General features: G+C 44.1%; 1 protein-coding gene across 4 annotated transcripts in view; it reads right to left on the bottom strand.

Annotated features, from left to right (window-relative positions):
- Positions 1–17,212, bottom strand: part of CEP63 (centrosomal protein 63) — a 42,599-nt gene extending 25,387 nt beyond the window's left edge. For 3 of the 4 annotated variants that reach the window (XM_012931567.2, XM_055128233.1, XM_055128232.1), the window contains exons 1-3: positions 17,063–17,212; positions 7,968–8,036; positions 7,368–7,545 (exon numbers count right to left, since the gene is read on the bottom strand). In XM_012931567.2, the coding sequence (XP_012787021.1) occupies positions 7,368–7,545; positions 7,968–8,011 (222 nt within the window). In that variant the 5' untranslated portion in view covers positions 8,012–8,036; positions 17,063–17,212. The remainder of the gene's footprint in view (positions 1–7,367; positions 7,546–7,967; positions 8,037–17,062) is intronic. The other variant, XM_055128234.1, reaches the window with a different exon arrangement.
- Positions 17,213–17,599: the final 387 nt, after the last annotated feature.

Here is a 17,599-nt window from a genome sequence, read left to right on the forward strand (position 1 = left end):
CTACTCCTAAGATGTCTCTTATTTAAGCTTTTTTTTTTTTCAGTCTAAAGTAAATCCATTTGATTATTTTTTTGTTTTCTTAGTCAATGGTGTTGAATCATTGACTAAGAAATCCTTGGAAGTCACGGAAAGTTCTGCCTATTTTTCTTATAGAGTCAGGTCGAACAGAAAGATCTTTCTTTTTTTTTTTTTTAAATATTTTCTTTATTTAATATCATAAATATAATAATAGGCATTATTTTATAGTATATAAAATTATTTTCTTAATTATTATTCATTTTATTTATACTTTATTGAGTTTTTTTACTTTACAATAAAGAAAGGACATTTTGTTTATCCATGAAATAGTGTATCGTTCCTTCAAGTTTTTTTTGTTTTTTTTTTTATAATTTATTTATTTTTAATTAGAGAATCACCGTGAGGGTACAGTTACAGATTTATACACTTTTGTGCTTATACTTCCCTCATACAAAGTTCGGGAACCCATCCCTTCACCAGTGCCCATTCTCCACCACCCGTAAACCCGGCGTCCCTCCCACCCTCCCCAATCCCATCTCCCCCCCACCCCACCCTGCCACTGTGGCAGGGCATTCCCTTCGAACAGAAAGATCTTTCTTCCATTTTGAGTTCATGGGTGGGTCCTTTTGGAGACCAGATTCATTACTTGTGTGGCTAACCTTTTTCCAGCATCGTGTTGAGACTTTCCTTGCACCACTTCATGGACTTGGCTCCTTTGTCATAGAATAACTTCCATAAAGCTGAGGATTTTTTTTTTTGGGTCACACCCGGCGATGCAAAGGAGTTACTCCTGGCTCTGCACTCAGGAATTACCCCTGGCAGTGCTCAGGGGACCATATGGGATGCTGGGAATCGAACCTGGGTGGGCCGCGTGCAAGGCAAACACCCTACCCGCTGTGCTATTGCTCCAGCCCCAAAGCTGAGGATTTAACTCCAGCCTTTCAATTCTATTTCATTCGCTGTATCACTGTATCACTACCATTCCACTACTCATCAATTTTTTAACAGGCGCCAGTAACGTCTCCATTCATCCCAGCCCTGAGATTTTAGCAGCCTCTCCTTACTCATCTTTCCCAATGATTGGAGGCTCTTTCAGGGTCAGGGGAATGAGACCTGTTATTGTTACTGTATTTGGCATATCAAATACGCCACGGGGAGCTTACCAGGCTCTCCCATGCAGGCAGGATACTTTCGGTAGTTTGCCAGGCTCTCCAAGAGGCCCGATCGTGTGGAAAGCAGCCTGGAACGTGGTGGCAGTTGGGTAGTGGAGGTCGGCTGCTGGGACTGGGTCCCTTGGGGTGGGGAGAGTCCTCACCCTTCACTTTCGGATGCCCCGAGTGAAAACAGCCTGGCGCATGGAGTCCGGTGGCATGGTTAAGAGGGCTTCATTTTATACTCCCTTCCTGGAGAAGCAGCCGTCAATTCTGGAGGGTGGCCAATGAGGAGATTATCTGGTGCCAGCAGGAGGTGGTTTATGTATTCCAACACCACACTTTTTTTTTTTTTTTTACTATTGTTTAGTTGTGTAATCTAAAGTCAGAAAGGCAATGCCTCCCACTTTCCTTCTCCTCAAAAATCCTTTGGCTATTTGAGGAGTTTTATTACTCTGTCTAAACTTTACCAGTATTTGTTCCAAGTCCTTAATGAATGCCATAGGAATTCTGATAGGGAATTATTCAATCTGCATAGTGCAATAGGCAAGATGGTCATTTGGACTATGTTAATTCTTCCCATCTATGACCAATAAATATATTTCCATGTCCTTGTATCTTCTTCTACTTCTTTTAAGAGTGATTTATAGTTTTCTTTATAAGTCACCTACTCAGTTAATTTCCAGGTACTTGGTTCTGGAGAGGACACAACTGTAAAAACAATCTTTTATTTATTTCTCTTCTGCCTCACTGGTTGCACTTAAAAATGCAATAGATTTCTGCGAACTGATTTTATTGCTTGCCATTTTAAAAGTTTATCATTTCTAGAAGTTCAATTTTGGTGTTTTTTTTTTGGCATACTCTCTAGGAATTTATATATATATATATATATATATATATATATATATATATATAAAACAGGCCATTTCCAAACAATAATAGTTTGACTTCTTTTCCTATTTGGATCCCTTATCTCTTTCTTGCCTAACTGCTGTTGCAGAGACTTGCAAAGCTATGTTGAATTATAGTGGACAGAGTGGTTATCCTTGTTTTGTGCCTGGTCATAGAGAAAAGGTTTTCAATGTTTCAGCATTGAGAATATTGTTAGATTTGTATTTGTAAGTATAATCTTTTATTTTTTGGAAGCTTCTATTCCCAATTTCTTGAAAGTTTTTATCATAAATAGATGTTAGATATTGTTGAATGCTTCATGCACTACTGATATGATCTCATGGCTTTTATCTTTTCTAATCAATGTGGTTTATCACATTGACTTGCATATATTCAACCATCCTCACAATTCTAGAGTAAATCCCACTTGATCACTGATCATTGTCTATCACCTTTTCAATATATTCCTGAATTCAGTTTGTTAAAATGTTGTTAAAACTCTGCATTTTATATCAATAGATGCAGAGAAAGCATTTGACAAGACCCAGCACCCATTTATGATGAAAACTCTCGCCAAAATGGGTATAGAAGGGACCTTCCTCAATATAGTCAAAGCCGTTTATCACAAGCCTACGGCAAGCATCATCCTCAATGGAGAAAAACTAAGAGCCTTCTCTCTAAGAACAGGGACGAGACAAGGATGCCCACTCTCTCCACTTCTATTCAATATAGTTCTGGAAATACTTGCAATAGCGATTAGGCAAGAAAAAGATATTAAGGGCATTCAGGTAGGAAAGGAAGAAATCAAGCTCTCACTATTCGCAGATGATACGATATATACTTAGAGAACCCTAAAACCTCTACCAAGAAACTCCTAGAAACAATAGACTCATATAGTAAAGTTGCAGGCTATAAAATCAATACCCAAAAGTCCATGGCTTCCCTATATGCAAATAATGAGAGAGAAGAAAGACATGATAAAAGCAATCCCATTCACAATTGTGCCTCAAAAAATCAAGTACCTCAGAATCAGCTTAACTTTACCTTAAAGGTATAATGAAAACTACAAAACGCTACTTCAGGAAATAAAAGAGGACACGAGGAAATGGAAAGACATCCCCTGCTCATGGATTGGAAGAATTAATATTGTTGAAATGGCAATACTCCCCAAAGCATTGTACAAATTCAATGCGATCCCTATAGAGATACCCTTGACATCCTTCAAAGAAATGGAGCAAGCGCTCCTGAAATTTATATGGAACAATAAGCCCCCATGAATAGCTAACGCAATTCTTGGGAAAAAGAAAATGGGAGGAATCAACCTCCCCAACTTCAAACTCTACTACAAAGCGGTAGTCATTAAAACAGCATGGTACTGAAACAAAGGCAGAGCTGCAGACCAATGGAAAAGGGTTGAATACTCTGACACACCCCCGCAAATATATGATCATCTAATCTTTGATAAGGGAGCAAGAAATATGAAGTGGAGCAAGGAAAACATGTTTAACAAATTGTGCTGGCAAAACTGGACAGCTACATGCAAAAAAATGGGCTTAGACCTCTACCTATCACCATGTACAAAAGTCAGATCAAAATGGATTAAAGACCTCAACATCAGACCAGAGTCCCTAAGGTACACTGAAGACAAGGTCAGCAAAACCCTCCACGACATTGAAGTCAACGGTATCTTCAAAGCTGACATACCACTGGCCAAGCAAGTGAAAACAGAGATAAATAAATGGGACTATCTCAAACTAAGAAGCTTCTGCACCTAAAAGAAACAGTGACCAAAATACAAAGACAATCTACAGAATGGGAAAGGATATTTACGCAGTACCCATCCGATAAAGGATTGATATCAAGGATATACAATGCACTGGTTGAACTCCACAAGAAGAAAACTGCCGACCCGATCAAAAAATGGGGTGATGAAATGAACAGAAACTTTCCCAAAGAAATCCAAGTGGCTGAGAGGCACATGAGAAAATGTTCAACATCACTAATTATCAGGGAGATGCAGATCAAAACAACAATGAGATATCATCTCACACCACAGAGACTGGCCCACATCCCAAAAAACAAAAGCAACCGATGGGGGCTGGAGTGATAGCACAGCGGGTAGGGCGCTTGCCTTGCATGCAGCCGACCCGGGTTCGATTCCCAGCATCCCATATGGTCCCCTGAGCACTGCCAGAGGTAACTCCTGAGTGCAGAACCAGGAGTAATCTCTGTGCATCACCGGGTGTGACCCAAAAAGCAAAAAAAAAAAAAAAAAAAAAAGCAACCGCTGTTGGCGTGGATGTGGGGAGAAAGGGACTCTCCTTCACTGCTGGTGGGAATGCCGACTGGTTCAGCCCTTTTGGAAAACAATATGAACGATTCTCAAAAAATTAGAAATTGAGCTTCCATTTGACCCAGCAATACCACTCCTGGGAATATATCCTCCTGAAGAGGCAAAAAAGGTATAGTAGAAATGACATCTGCATTTCTATGCTCATTGCAGCACTGTTTACAATAGCCAGAATCTGGAAAAAACCAGAGTGCCCAAAAACAGATGACTGGTTAAAGAAACTCTGATACATCTACACAATGGAATACTATGTAGCTATCAGAAAACATGAAGTCATGAAATTTTTTTTTTTTTGAAATATTGAATGTAATCAAAGTAAAGTGAAATTTATCAGTTACACAGGCAGGGTGGGGGCGGGGGAGGTGGGTGGGGGGGAGGTTTACTGTGATTCTTGGTAGTGGAATATGTGCACTGGTGAAGAGATTGGTGTTCGAGCATTGTACAACTGAGACTTAAACCTGAAAGCTTTGTAACTTTCCACATGGTGATTCAATAAAAGAATAAATTGAAAAAAAAAAAACCATAAAAAAGCATTTTATGTTCATCAAGGTCTCAGCTCTTTGTCATTTTAAGTAGTGTCTTGTCTGCTTTTGGCATCAGTTATGCTGGTCTAAGAGAAACTTCTCAATAGAATTCCTTTGTCTTTGACTTTTTGGATGAGTCTGAGGATAGAAAGCAGGTCTTTGAAGATTTAAAGGAACCACTAATGAATCCATCTGGACCAGGGGTTATGTTATGAGGGAGGCTTCTGATCACTCTCTTAATTTCTGTGCTAACAAACAGCCTATTCAGAAATTCTACTTCTTCATGATTCTATCTTGAGAAGCAACAGGTATGTATGGTATTTAGTTTCCAATTGAGCTTTTTTACATTTTTGTTCGTGGTTTATTTCCATCTGTATATTACTGTGGTGGAAGGAGATCCTCTGCACTACTATAATCTATATATTTTTTTAATTGTCCCATAAGCCTTCGTATTTTCTCTTCTTTCTGAGCCACACCCAGTGGTGCTCAGGGCTCATCACTGGCTCTGTGCTCACAGAGCCTGGTGGTGCTCCAAAGACCGTATGGGATACAGGGATCAAACCCAGGTCGACCGCTTACAAGGAAAGCACCTTGCCCACTTTACTATCTCTCTGGCCTCTTATTTTATTAATTTTTTTAAAATTCTCTTTGGTTGTCCTTCAATGTTTATTTGAGGAGGAGGGGACAGAGGTGGTGTGGGGCTCCCAAGCCATGCCCAGGAGGTCCAGGGCTGACTCCCGAAGATACTTCACGAATCTTTCCAGCGGTTCGGTGCTAGAACCTGAGGATGCAGTACTATTCGGGCCCTGTGCTGCTAAGGACCACCAGCGCCATCCCAGACTGTTCAAAGGTTCCAGGATCAGACTGAATGAGCTGAGACCCCCCCCAGGGCTACACCCAGCAATGCACAGAGACTCTGTGCTCCTGGGGATCAAGTCTAGGCCAGGCAAATGCAGTTTCAAACAGCTCATCCTCATGCCTCCCAATCTGTTCTTCGTCTTGTGCCTCTTTGGCCTTGAGTCTTCCAATGAATTTTAAAAACACCCACTCTGGGGGGCTGGAGCAATAGCACAGCGGGCAGGGCATCTGCCTAGCACTCGGCCAACCCAGGTTCGAATCCCAGCATCCCATATGGTCCCCTGAGCACTGCTAGGAGTAATTCCTGAGTGCAGAGCCAGGAGTAACTCCTGTGCATCACCAGATGTGACCCAAAAAAAAAAAAAAAACACCCACTCTGCTTTTCAGTTCAAGCATCTGACTGTAGTCTTCCAGACTCTGCCTCATCCTTCCCCGTTCACTGGGCATCTCTTCCAGTGCTTTCCTCAGTTCGCTACACATCCCTACCATTAGCTTACTTTGAAATTGTCATAGCTCTTGGGTGCTTAGGAACCATTTTCGGCTTTCGTTTCATTATTTAGGGGAGGCTCCTCCCCTTCTTGTCTTCTCTACTGGAGGCTAAGGATGAGGGTCAGGCCTGCTTCTGTGCAGGCCTGATTGATAATCTACGGCTCACATCTGGCAATTCCACAGAGAGCTTTCGGAGCTGAGTTTGTGTTGCTTCCAAACACTGCCACATCTCTTCAGTTCAGCCCAGTGCTGCTCCCCGACCCGTGTTCTTATCTCCCAGTGCCTCACCCTGGGCCCCTTGCCTTGGTCCTTATGTGTGGACAGCCAATTACACCAGAACTAGTCTTTCCTTTTTCTCTTTAGCCAGCCTCTTCTCTGACTCTGGAAGAACCCCTGCACTCAGATGCGGTGTGGTGGAGGGTACAACCTCTCTCTCCCCCTGGAACAGGCAATGATGATGATTTGTCTCACTGACCGCGGCTGCAGCTGTGCACCCACCGCCTTCAGCTGCTGGCCTGAGTCTCTTCCAGACAGTCCCGCACGCTGCTCAGGCTTTGTAAGGGTAGAGATGCAGAAAGCTATTGGTGAGCTTTTCAGCCCCACCGCTTCCCGGCTAAAATCTGTCTGCATTCCTCCTTTCTTCGCCGCCCCAGACCCCCAGCCTGGGGTCACACGAACAGGGCTCTTGGCAACAATCTCCTGAAGATTGTCCTTTCCTGAGCCCTCCCAGGGGGCAACAAAGCCATTTCTGTTTTGTGGGAATTTGAACCCAATATTATGCAGAGGGCGGATCATTCCCCACCATCTTTTCCCTGCTTCCTCCACTCTTTATAAAAAGACACACACGTACTATATGTGAAAAGATAACATGATCCCCAAAGGCAAATTTTTTTAAAAAAACCATGATCCTTGATATATTACTGTTTTTATGTCACAATTTTCCTTGTAAAGGAAACTACCAAAATTGAGATAAAACAGAAACTTTAGAAGTGCTCTACATATATACTTACATACTTAATATATCTAGTGTAAAAGGCAAATGTGAAGGCATTGTAAAATCAAAGAGGAGTTAATCAACAGATTTACCTCTTTCTGCTTCATCTCTAACTGACCCCTCAGAGTCTTCACTTCCTGTTCACGGATGTTCAAGCAAGTTTCAAGAGCATGTGTCTGTCCCTCCCATTCAGACTTTTTATGAGCCACCATTATATCAATTTGTTTCATGAGCTCCTGTAGTTCTGCTTCACAGGATGTCAAAAAGCCCCTAAAAATAAAAACAACCCTTGAGATATAGAACATGTCCAAATGGCTTTTCATCTTTCACACAAAAAACTAAACAAATATAGTCCTAAAAAAGGCATAATCCTAGATAATGTGAATAATCAAGAGCAAATGAACAAAATTTGTAAACTTTTCCTTTTATTGTTTAATTAAGAAGATTATTTATTCCACATAGTATTTTGTTTTCCTCCATGAGCCAACCTAAGGCCTAAGTCATCTGTTGATCACAAGACTGTTAAGTCTGAACTATGAATCAGATTTCTACAACCAACATCCCTTTTGTAATATTTGACAGAAGCTTTTAGGGAGAATCCAGGCAAATTTCTGTCACATTCTCTGGTAGACAAAATAAAAAGCCTAATAAGTAAGTAGGCTAACTACTCACAATTTTATTGAGAAACTTACCCATCATGTCCCCGATTTTGTATTCCTTCCAACAAAGCCTCCATCACCAAATCTCCTTCGTTTTGGCAACTAGGAAAAAAGAGAAAAAAAGGAAATTCATATTTTAAGTTTGAACATACCAGCTTGTAAACTTAATAATGTGAATGAGGTAGGAGCCAGAGAGGTAACTAAGGGTGGAGCAGATTTGGAGCTCAAAGTTCAGCCCTCAGCATCACAAAGCCTCCCAGCCCGCGGGAGGAGTCCTGGAGACACACCAGGTATGGGACCTTGCCCCCAGGGAGAAGGCGCAAACCACAAGGAGAAGAGTACTTCTGAGGATACAGGAAAATCAGTCAAGAACGATCACTTCAAGGGCAACTCAGAGAAGCGATCACCAACTACATTGTAGTTGAAGGCCATGTGGGGGAAGGGAGTTGCGGGCTGAATGAGGGCTAAAGACTGAGCACAGAGGCCACTCAACACCTTTATTGCAAACCACAACAGCTAATTAGAGAGAGAGAACAGAAGGGAATGCCCTGCCACAGTGGCAGGGTGGGGTGGGGGGGAGATGGGAATGGGGAGGGTGGGAGGGACGCCGGGTTTACAGGTGGTGGAGAATGGGCACTGGTGAAGGGATGGGTTCCCGAACTTTGTATGAGGGAAGTATAAGCACAAAAGTGTATAAATCTGTAACTGTACCCTCACGGTGATTCTCTAATTAAAAATAAATAAATTTAAAAAAAAAAAAAAAAAAAAAAAGACATGACAAGAAGAACTAAGGAGTCATAGATATCAGAGAAAAAGCACAGCTTTAAGAGATCGAAAAAGTGTAAAATGTCCTGAACATTAACTCCCTGGTCCTTCATAGAGGCGCCGACTCAGCCCTCAGATGGCAGGCAGGCGAAGCTTTTTTTTAAATTTTTTTTTATTTTATTAATTAGTGAATCACCATGAGGGTACAGATACAGATTCACACATTTTAGAACTTGTTTTTCCCTCATACAATGTTCACAAACACATCCCTCCACCAGTGCCCATTCTCCACCACCAATAAACCCAGTATCCCTCCCCCCCAATCCTATCTCCCCCCCCACCCCACCCTGCCTCTGTGGCAGGGTACTCCCTTTTGATCTCTCTCTCTCCAATTGGGTGTTGTGGTTTGCAATAGGGGTATTGAGTGGCCATCATGTTCAATCTATTGTCTACTTTCAGCACACATCTCCCTTCCCGGGTGGGATCTCCAACCACATTCTACTTGGTGTTCCCTTCTCTATCTGAGCTGCCTTTTTCCCCAGCAAGTGAGACCAGCTTCCAAGCCATGGAGCCAATCTCCTGGTACTTATTTCTACTATTCTTGAATATTAGTCTCCTATTCTGTTATTTTATATTCCACAAATAAGTGCAATCTTTCTATGTCTGTCTCTTTTTGGCTCATTTCACTTAGCATGATACTTTCCATGTTGATCCACTTATATGCAAAGTTCATGACTTCATTTTTTCTAACAGCTGCATAGTATTCCATTGTATAGATGTACCAGGGTTTCTTTAACCAGTCATCTGTTCTCGGACACTCGGGTTTTTTCCAGATTCTGGCTATTGTAAACAGTGCTGCAATGAACATATAAGTGCAGATGTCATTTCGACTATACTTTTTTGCTTCTTCGGGGTATATTCCCAGTAGTGGTATTGCTGAGTCAAATGGGAGCTCAATTTCTAATTTTTTGAGAAGCGTCCATATTGTTTTCCAGAAGGGCTGAACCAGTCAGCATTCCCACCAGCAGTGTAGAAGGGTCCCTTTCTCACCACATCCTCTCCAATAGCGGTTGCTTTTGTTCTTTTGGATGTGTGCCAGTCTCTGTGGTGTGAGGTGGTATCTCGTGGTTGTTTTGATCTGCATCTCCCTGATGATTAGTGATGTAGAGCACTTTTTCATGTGCCTTCTGGCCATTCGTATCTCTTCCTTGGGAAAGTTTCTGTCCATTTCTTCCAGGTGAAGCTTTTAGAATACTCTACTCCCGGGCATGCAGGCTACATGGGCCCTTCTCTCCTCAGCAACTTTTTGCTCTTAATCCCAGGTCTCTTCAAAGGAGTACAGCACACTAGAAATGAGTTTACCAAGCACGCTTTTTCTGTATCCATCCTTCTAGGACAGAAAACCAATTTTGTTCATCTCCAGCTCCAGAGTTTAGTGGAGCTACACTTGGCACGTGCTAGACAATTACGCCTTAATCTTAATTCCCATCTCCTTTAACTATCTTGCCACCCTTAAATTCACAAGTGCTAATCGAAAATATCTGCTACAGGTTCCTCTCCTCTCCTCCCCTCCCCTCCCATCCCCTCCCCTCCCCTCCTCTCCTCTCCTCTCCCTCTCTCTCTATCTCTCTCTCTCCACTCAACTGTGTTCAGCGCTTACTCCTGATGGGCTCAAGGGACCAATATGGGGTGCCAGGAATTAAACCCAGGTCAGATGTGTGCAAGGCTTACATGCTATACTCTGTCTTGCTCAAGTTTTTCAACCTCTTGTGACAAATCTTCATAAAGCTAATCAATGTCAAACCACTTCTCACTCCAGGAAAGTTATTTTTCTCAGACTCAAGCCTGAATTAGTGTCTTCATACAGCCCTACGCTCTGTATGAAAATATATCGTTCTGAGAAGGAAATGCCTTTTAGTCAACAAAGAATTCCAGGTTGTAATAATCACTAAACATACCATGATAAAAGACATGGCCTTTTTCAAAGAATTGATAGTTGAGTAAGACTTAGAATGAACAACTACAATTGTTTCCCCAGTATGACTAACACACTGATAAAGGTATGCACAGAATGTTCCAGAGAACCAGAATAAGAAAATTGGAAAGCCCAACCAATGCATGATGTTTACACTTCTCAAGTTAGTAACAGGTATATTCAAAAAACTTCATGCAGATCTGGCAGAAAGGATTTTTCATTTAGCTTATCCTTTATAACACACTACCAGACACAATGAAGACTTAAAGAAAAAGATTTTCATGTTCAAATCTACTTTCTACCAAACCACAACACAACACAACCCATATTCCACATTTTGGCCTCTCCTTGGGGAACTGAGAGGTCATCCTCAAATTACTATGGAGATGCAGATGCAGGATCTATTAACCTCTGCACCTAACTAGCTCCAGGTCCGTGGAGTTCAATCTTTGCACATGTAGAATAAGGGATACAAAATATTACCTCCATTGCTTTTTCTAGTTTTTTGATGGAGCCTCCTTTATTTGGGGGCCACACCTGGCAATGCTCATGGATCACTCCTGGCAAGCTCAGGGGACCATATGGGGTGCTGGGGATCAAACCTGGGTCGGCTGTGTGCAAGACAAGCAGCCCACCCACTATACTATCACAACAGCCCCAGTTTTCCATGCATTCTTATAGCAAACTAAGTGCTGACTGAACCGGGGGCAGCCCCAAGTGCTCTAGCCATCTGAGCCACCTCTCCTGTTTCTAAAACTGGACTTCAGTAAGTTAATTATTCTTAAACATTATCATGGTAATGTGTATTAGTAATACATTCACTATTATGTAATTCGTTAATTTACTTTCTGGGTATCATTTAATAAATTAGCAGTATTTATAATAAATGCTAAAATGTCACTGAATGTTCTGCCTTATATATTATACACTGCCAAGAGTCACTGTCACTGTCACTGTCATCCTGTTGCTCGTCGATTTGTTTGAGCGGGCACCAGTAACGTCTCTCATTGACTTATTGTTACTGTCTTTGGCATATCCAATACACCACGGGTAGCTTGCCAGGCTCTGCCGTGTGGGCTAATACTCTCAGTAGCTTGCCGGGCTCTCCGAGAGGGGCGGAGGAATCGAACACGGGTCGGCCATGTGAAAGGCGAACGCCCTACCGCTGTGCTATCGCTCCAGCCCACTGCCAAGAGTATATTATCTTATTATCCTTATATTTAACTGCCTCACATATTATCTAATTCAGTTTCATAACACTCATAAATGAGTATTGCATTTTTTTGAGAGGCAGCACATCCAGAGTCACTAGTTTGTTCACACAGTGCCAGGAACTGAACTAGGGGCTCCCACAATCAAAGTATTGTCCTCTGTCACTTTGAGCTATCTCTGAGGTCCAGACACTTCCATTCTGAGCAGACAGTCTCAAGAGCTAGAAAAGCTGACTATAGTTAATAACAAACTATAGCCCTAGAACTCAAACCTAGAATTATAGCTGCAGAATTCAGTGAACTCCTCAGGTTGAGTCAATGTGCACTATTTTAATATTGTATAGTTAATAATGATATTAAAATACATAAGATATTATTAGACATTATTACATGTTTTTGTTTAACAGGGAAATTCAAGTCTGAAGATGGGAAAAAATACAAACAGAAGTATGGCATTGCCATGATAACCACTAGATGGCAGCAGCACAATAAGGAATGGGCATTTCAGCTATCAGAAAAATGGTGTAAAATTAGGAAATCTCTACTTTAAAGAGGTGGGGGAGTGGGAAACATTCTATGCTAAAAAACTTACTAATGTGTAATGTGCTTAGAAATACCTTCAACATCTGCGTGAGCCACAGCCAAATACCATCACCTCGGATCCAACTCCTTAGGGTCAGGTTAAGTAGCAAGACAGGTTTTCTCTTTTTGAGTTTCTTAGCTACATCACTATTAACGTCCCTAACCAATCTCAACCGAACATTTGCACAGTCACTTTGGTTTCTTCTTTTCTAGTACTATGTAATAATTATATAAAGTTCGTCCTTGTTTGCAATATTAAATATAATTACTGTTTGAAACCCTGATACTCCTTGACACCAATATAAAATGCTATTGTGGTTAAACAGAAACTATACAGATCTAAAGTTGATATAATCTTAGCTATATCCCCAGTTATGCCATGACATCAACAGACAGAAACGATTTTAAACCCTCCTCTGGAATAAAGGTTTAGTTTTGGTTTTTGGTTTTTCTTTTTCACCAAGTATACAAAACAAGGAAAATCTGCAGCAGAGCCGAGGAGCTAGCACAAGAGGGCTAAGGTGCTTCCCGTGCATAAGCACAAGCACAGTCTGATCCCCAACACTGCACGTGATCCACGAGTACATCAAGAAGTGACCCAGAGCAACACGACGTGTGACCCCAAAAGCCTAATCTTTATTACCCACACTCCCCCCCCAAAAAAAAACACTTGCTACAAAACATGAACACTTAAGGAAAAATAAATCCAAATGCCTAACAATGGGCAAAGCTATGATATTAACACACTGAAACATAGATAAGTCCTGAGAGCTTGGCCTTTCTTTTCTTTCTGTTTTACATTCAGGAAGAATATCCAAAATACATGACCAAGAGCAACTTACTCACAAAATACAGGAAGTAAACTCTGGAGTGAATTAAGAAAAAAATATATTCTAACAGAAGAGGTACATCTACCTACTGAGTCTTGTTTCTTTAAAGAAAGTACTTTTCCTGGGCTGGAGCAAATGCAGGTAGGGCATTTGCCTTCCATGCGCCCAACACGGGTTCGATTCCCAGCATCCCATATGGTCCCCTGAGCACCGCCAGTAGTAATTCCCAAGTGTACAGCCAAGAGTAACCCCTGTGCATCACCGGGTGTGACCCAAAAAGCAAAAAAATAAAATAAAATAAAACTATATATATAATTTTTTCATTTATATAACTTTTATATATATAAAAGTACTATATATATATATATAGTACTTTTCCTGGCTTGGTGTTACTGTGATTTCAGGGATTTATGCCTATGTGAGATATTCTGTGGCTGGCAAACCACAGCTGATTCAATACACAATCAATTTAATTTACCAGTCTCCAGAAAAATTCCTACTTAGGAGAAAAAAAATCAGCACATGAGACTATCAAAGAAAATTTTCCAAATAAAACTGTAATTTTAGGGCTGGAGTGATAGCAATGGGTAGGGCACTTGCCTTAGATGTAGTTGACTGGGGTTCATCTCTGGCAACACAAATGAGGTCTCCAAGCACTACCAAGAGCAATCCCTCAGCAGAGCCATTTTGTAAGCAAAAAAAAGCAAAACAAAAAACCCAACAACCTAATTTTAAAACTGTTATTTCTTTGGCTTAAAATCCAGAAATACAAAGAAGTAGTGATTAAAAAGGTTCTTTTTTACATGGGAGAGCTATTAGTAAAGACAAGTGAATGTGGGGCTGGAGTGATAGCACAGCAGGTAGGGCGTTTGCCTTGCACGCGGCCAACCCGGGTTCAATTCCCAGTATCCCATATGGGCCCCTCAGCACTGCCAGGGGTAATTCCTGAGTGCATGAGCCAGGCATAACCCCTGTGCAATGGCGGGAGTGACCCCCAAAAAGCGAATAATAAATAAAAATCAAAAATGGAAATTCTTAAAAAAAAAGACAAACGAATGCACACCTTGGGAGTTCATCGCAAAGGTCAACTATTTAAATACATGTAGAATTCCACTGGAGTGATAGCACAGCGGGAAGGGCACACAAGGCCGATCCAGGTTCGATTCCTCCATCCCTCTAGGAGAGCCCGGCAAGCTACCAAGAGTATCCCGCTCACACGACAGATCCTGGCAAGCTACCCATGGCATAGTTGATATGCCAAAAACTAACAAGTCTCACAATGGAGACGTTACTGGTGCCCACTCGAACAAATCAATGAACAACAAGACAGTGCTACAGTGCTACACAGAATTCCAAAAATCAAGGGGGCTGTGGAGCCAGAGCTATAATGTGGTGGATGTGTTTGCCTTGCAAGCAGCTGGCCTGGGTTCAATTCCTGGTATCCTATAAAGTTCCCTGAGCACCACCAGATGTTATTCTTGAGTACAGAGCCAGGAGTAACCCCTGAACATTGCTGCGTGTGTCCCCCTTCACCACTACTCCCCCCTCCCCAAAGAGGGTAATTCCTGAATGCACAGCTGGAGCCAGGAGTAAGCCCTGAGTGTCACTGGATGTGGCCCAAAACAAAACAAAAAAAAAAAATTAAGGGGAAGAAAACAGATTTTTTAAAAAGGGCAGGAGATATGAACAAATATTATTTTTTTTGGGCTTTTTGGGTCACATCCAGCGATGCACAGGGGTCACTCCTGGCTCATGCACTCATGAATCACCCCTGGCAGTGCTCAGGGGACCATATGGGATGCTGGGAATCAAACCTGGGTCGCCTGTATGCAAGGCAAACGAACTACCCGCCGTACTATCGTGTCAGCCCCGATATGAACAAATATCTTGCCAGGATAAGAAACGCAAATGAACTTAAATATTAGGAGATTTTCAACCTTGCTCAGAGTAAAAGAAATGCAAAGTTAAATTATATTACTGTCTTCTGTATTATATAACCCAAAAATGACAATATATTCTGATGACAAGGCTATGGGGGGGGGGGAGGAACTCACATGTAAAATGGCATAACTACTGAAGAAACACTGGAATACCCAGCAACTGATAAACACGCATTTATTCTTTAGAACCTGCAATGCCTGTTCTGGGTATCTATCTCAAAGAATCACTGCCTCCCAACTGCCCCCTCCTCCCAATTTAAATAAGTAAAAGGTTGTCAACTAAATGCAACCTGAGCAAGCTCGCTGCAGAGGCACAGACCGCACTGTTTCATTCCTGTCAACGTGCGCTTTTGCTCTTGTTTAAGTAGAAATGTTTTGCTACTGTTTAAGTGGACTGCTGACACTGTTGCCACTTCATGAGAACCAATGCAATCAGTGTAACATACGCAACTGTTACAAATTAACTTTTAAAATCTTAATCTACCTGGGGCGGGGGGGGGGGGGGTGCGCGCTCCTTGTGGTGCTCAGATGGAAAGTTGTTCCCCAGTCAACTTGAGTTGGCTCCACAGAAAAGGAAGGAAGGCTCTGGCCCTGAAACTAGTTTAACGCACTTTAGGAATGTTCACTAACCTCTAATCCATGTTAATGTCAGCCTCTTTTTAAAATCAATTTTTATCCCTGATGATATAAAGGGCACGTTAAGAACTCAGAATACAAAGGCAGATCACCTTCCAAGTAAGAAAATGCAGCCACCTTATTAAGCCTCAACTGTAGTACTAGTAAATATCATGCTAAAGTAAAATAACGATCCTTAGTATTTGCTCTCACCCCTAAGACAATGGGAGCGAGGCTGGAGAGTGCGTTGGGTAGGGCGCTTGCTTTGCAGGTGGCCCACCTGGTTCCATCCCCAGCACCCCATCTGCTTCCAGAGTGGCCAGGATTGATCCCCGAGCAGAGCCACAAGGAAACCTTGAGCATAGCCAGGTGTGGCCCAAAATCAAAAACAAATCCAACAACTGGAACATGTGGGGAACTGTATAAATATAAGAAACCTACCCAGAGGAGGGGGCGCTTTTTGTTTTCCCTAAGAAACAAAAGCATTAGCTGTAAAAGCTCAAGGAAGACTTTGCAAACGTGTGTGCTGCCCATCAGCCTGGTCTTTACTCTGATGACGTAAGGGACAGAAGGAAAGCCTTGGGGGGCCTTCAATGTAAGTCTTCCAATAGCTCCACGGCTGACGCGTTCCTACAGGCTCGGGCCCCCGGAGCCGGGCATCTTCCACCCCCGGTGCGTGCGGCCCACTGGGGGAGCTCTGCTCTCCCGCTCGGCGGCCCCCGGCCCATCATCCCGACCCGGGACCGCGCCTCGCCCACCCCGGCGCGCAGCTAACCAGGTGCGGCAGCTCGGGCGGGAAGGCGGGGACAGCAGGGCGGCCCCGCCCGCGGCCCCGCGGCCCGCCCGCCGCCCGCCCTCCCGCGCCGGGCTGGGCCCGCGGCCGGCCGGCACGCAGCGCCGGGCAGCGCCGTAGCGGCCGCTGGGCTGCGCGCAGGCGGCCAGGGCGAGGCGCCGGGGGCCGCAGCGGACGCGGGCCGGCGGGGACGAGCCCGGGGAGCGGCGGGACTCTGGGCTCGGTGACCGCAGGACGGCGAGGCCCGATGCCCAGCGGACGGCCCGGGAGGCCAGCGCCGAGCCATTCGGCTTCAGGGCCGGCCGCACCAACGGAGCCGGGCACACCTCCCGAGCGGGACTCGAGCGCCCCGGGGCCGGCCTGCGGGCGCACATGCGGTTACTAGGCGGGCGCGCTCCCGCGCCTTCCCGCCGTTACCTCCCGTCAGGACGCGCGCGCGTCCCCGCCAGCCTAACGTTCAGCCTCCGGCGTCGGCACGTTGGTTCCGCCCACCGGCCCTCGCTTTTCCTCCGGACGTCCTCGCAGACCGTCCCTCCGCGCCAGCCCGTGGGCCCGCCCGAATCCGAACGGGAGGTCACGTGGTGGGGGCGTGGTGACGGAGGGGGCGTGGTCGTGCAGCGCGGCAGGGGCTCGTAGTGCAGAGGCGTGGCGAAGTGTGGACTCACGTGGTATCGGGGGCGTGGTCACAACTGGCGGCCGGCTCGGTCACGAGGTGCAGGGGGCGTGGTCACATGCCGAGGAGGGCGTGGTGACGCGTGAGGGGCGTGGCTGTACAGTCGGGGGGCGGTCACTCATCAATACAGCGCGGAGAGTGTGGTCACGTGATACCGAGGCGTGCCTACGACGCGCGGTGGCGCGATCACAGGCCGAGGAGGGCGTGGTGACGATCTGAAGGGCGTGGCCATACAGTGCGGGGGCGCGGTCACGTGGTGGGGGGGGTCACTCACTGACCAT

This window comes from Sorex araneus, chromosome 2, assembly GCF_027595985.1.
Source record: "Sorex araneus isolate mSorAra2 chromosome 2, mSorAra2.pri, whole genome shotgun sequence".
NCBI lineage: Eukaryota > Metazoa > Chordata > Mammalia > Eulipotyphla > Soricidae > Sorex > Sorex araneus.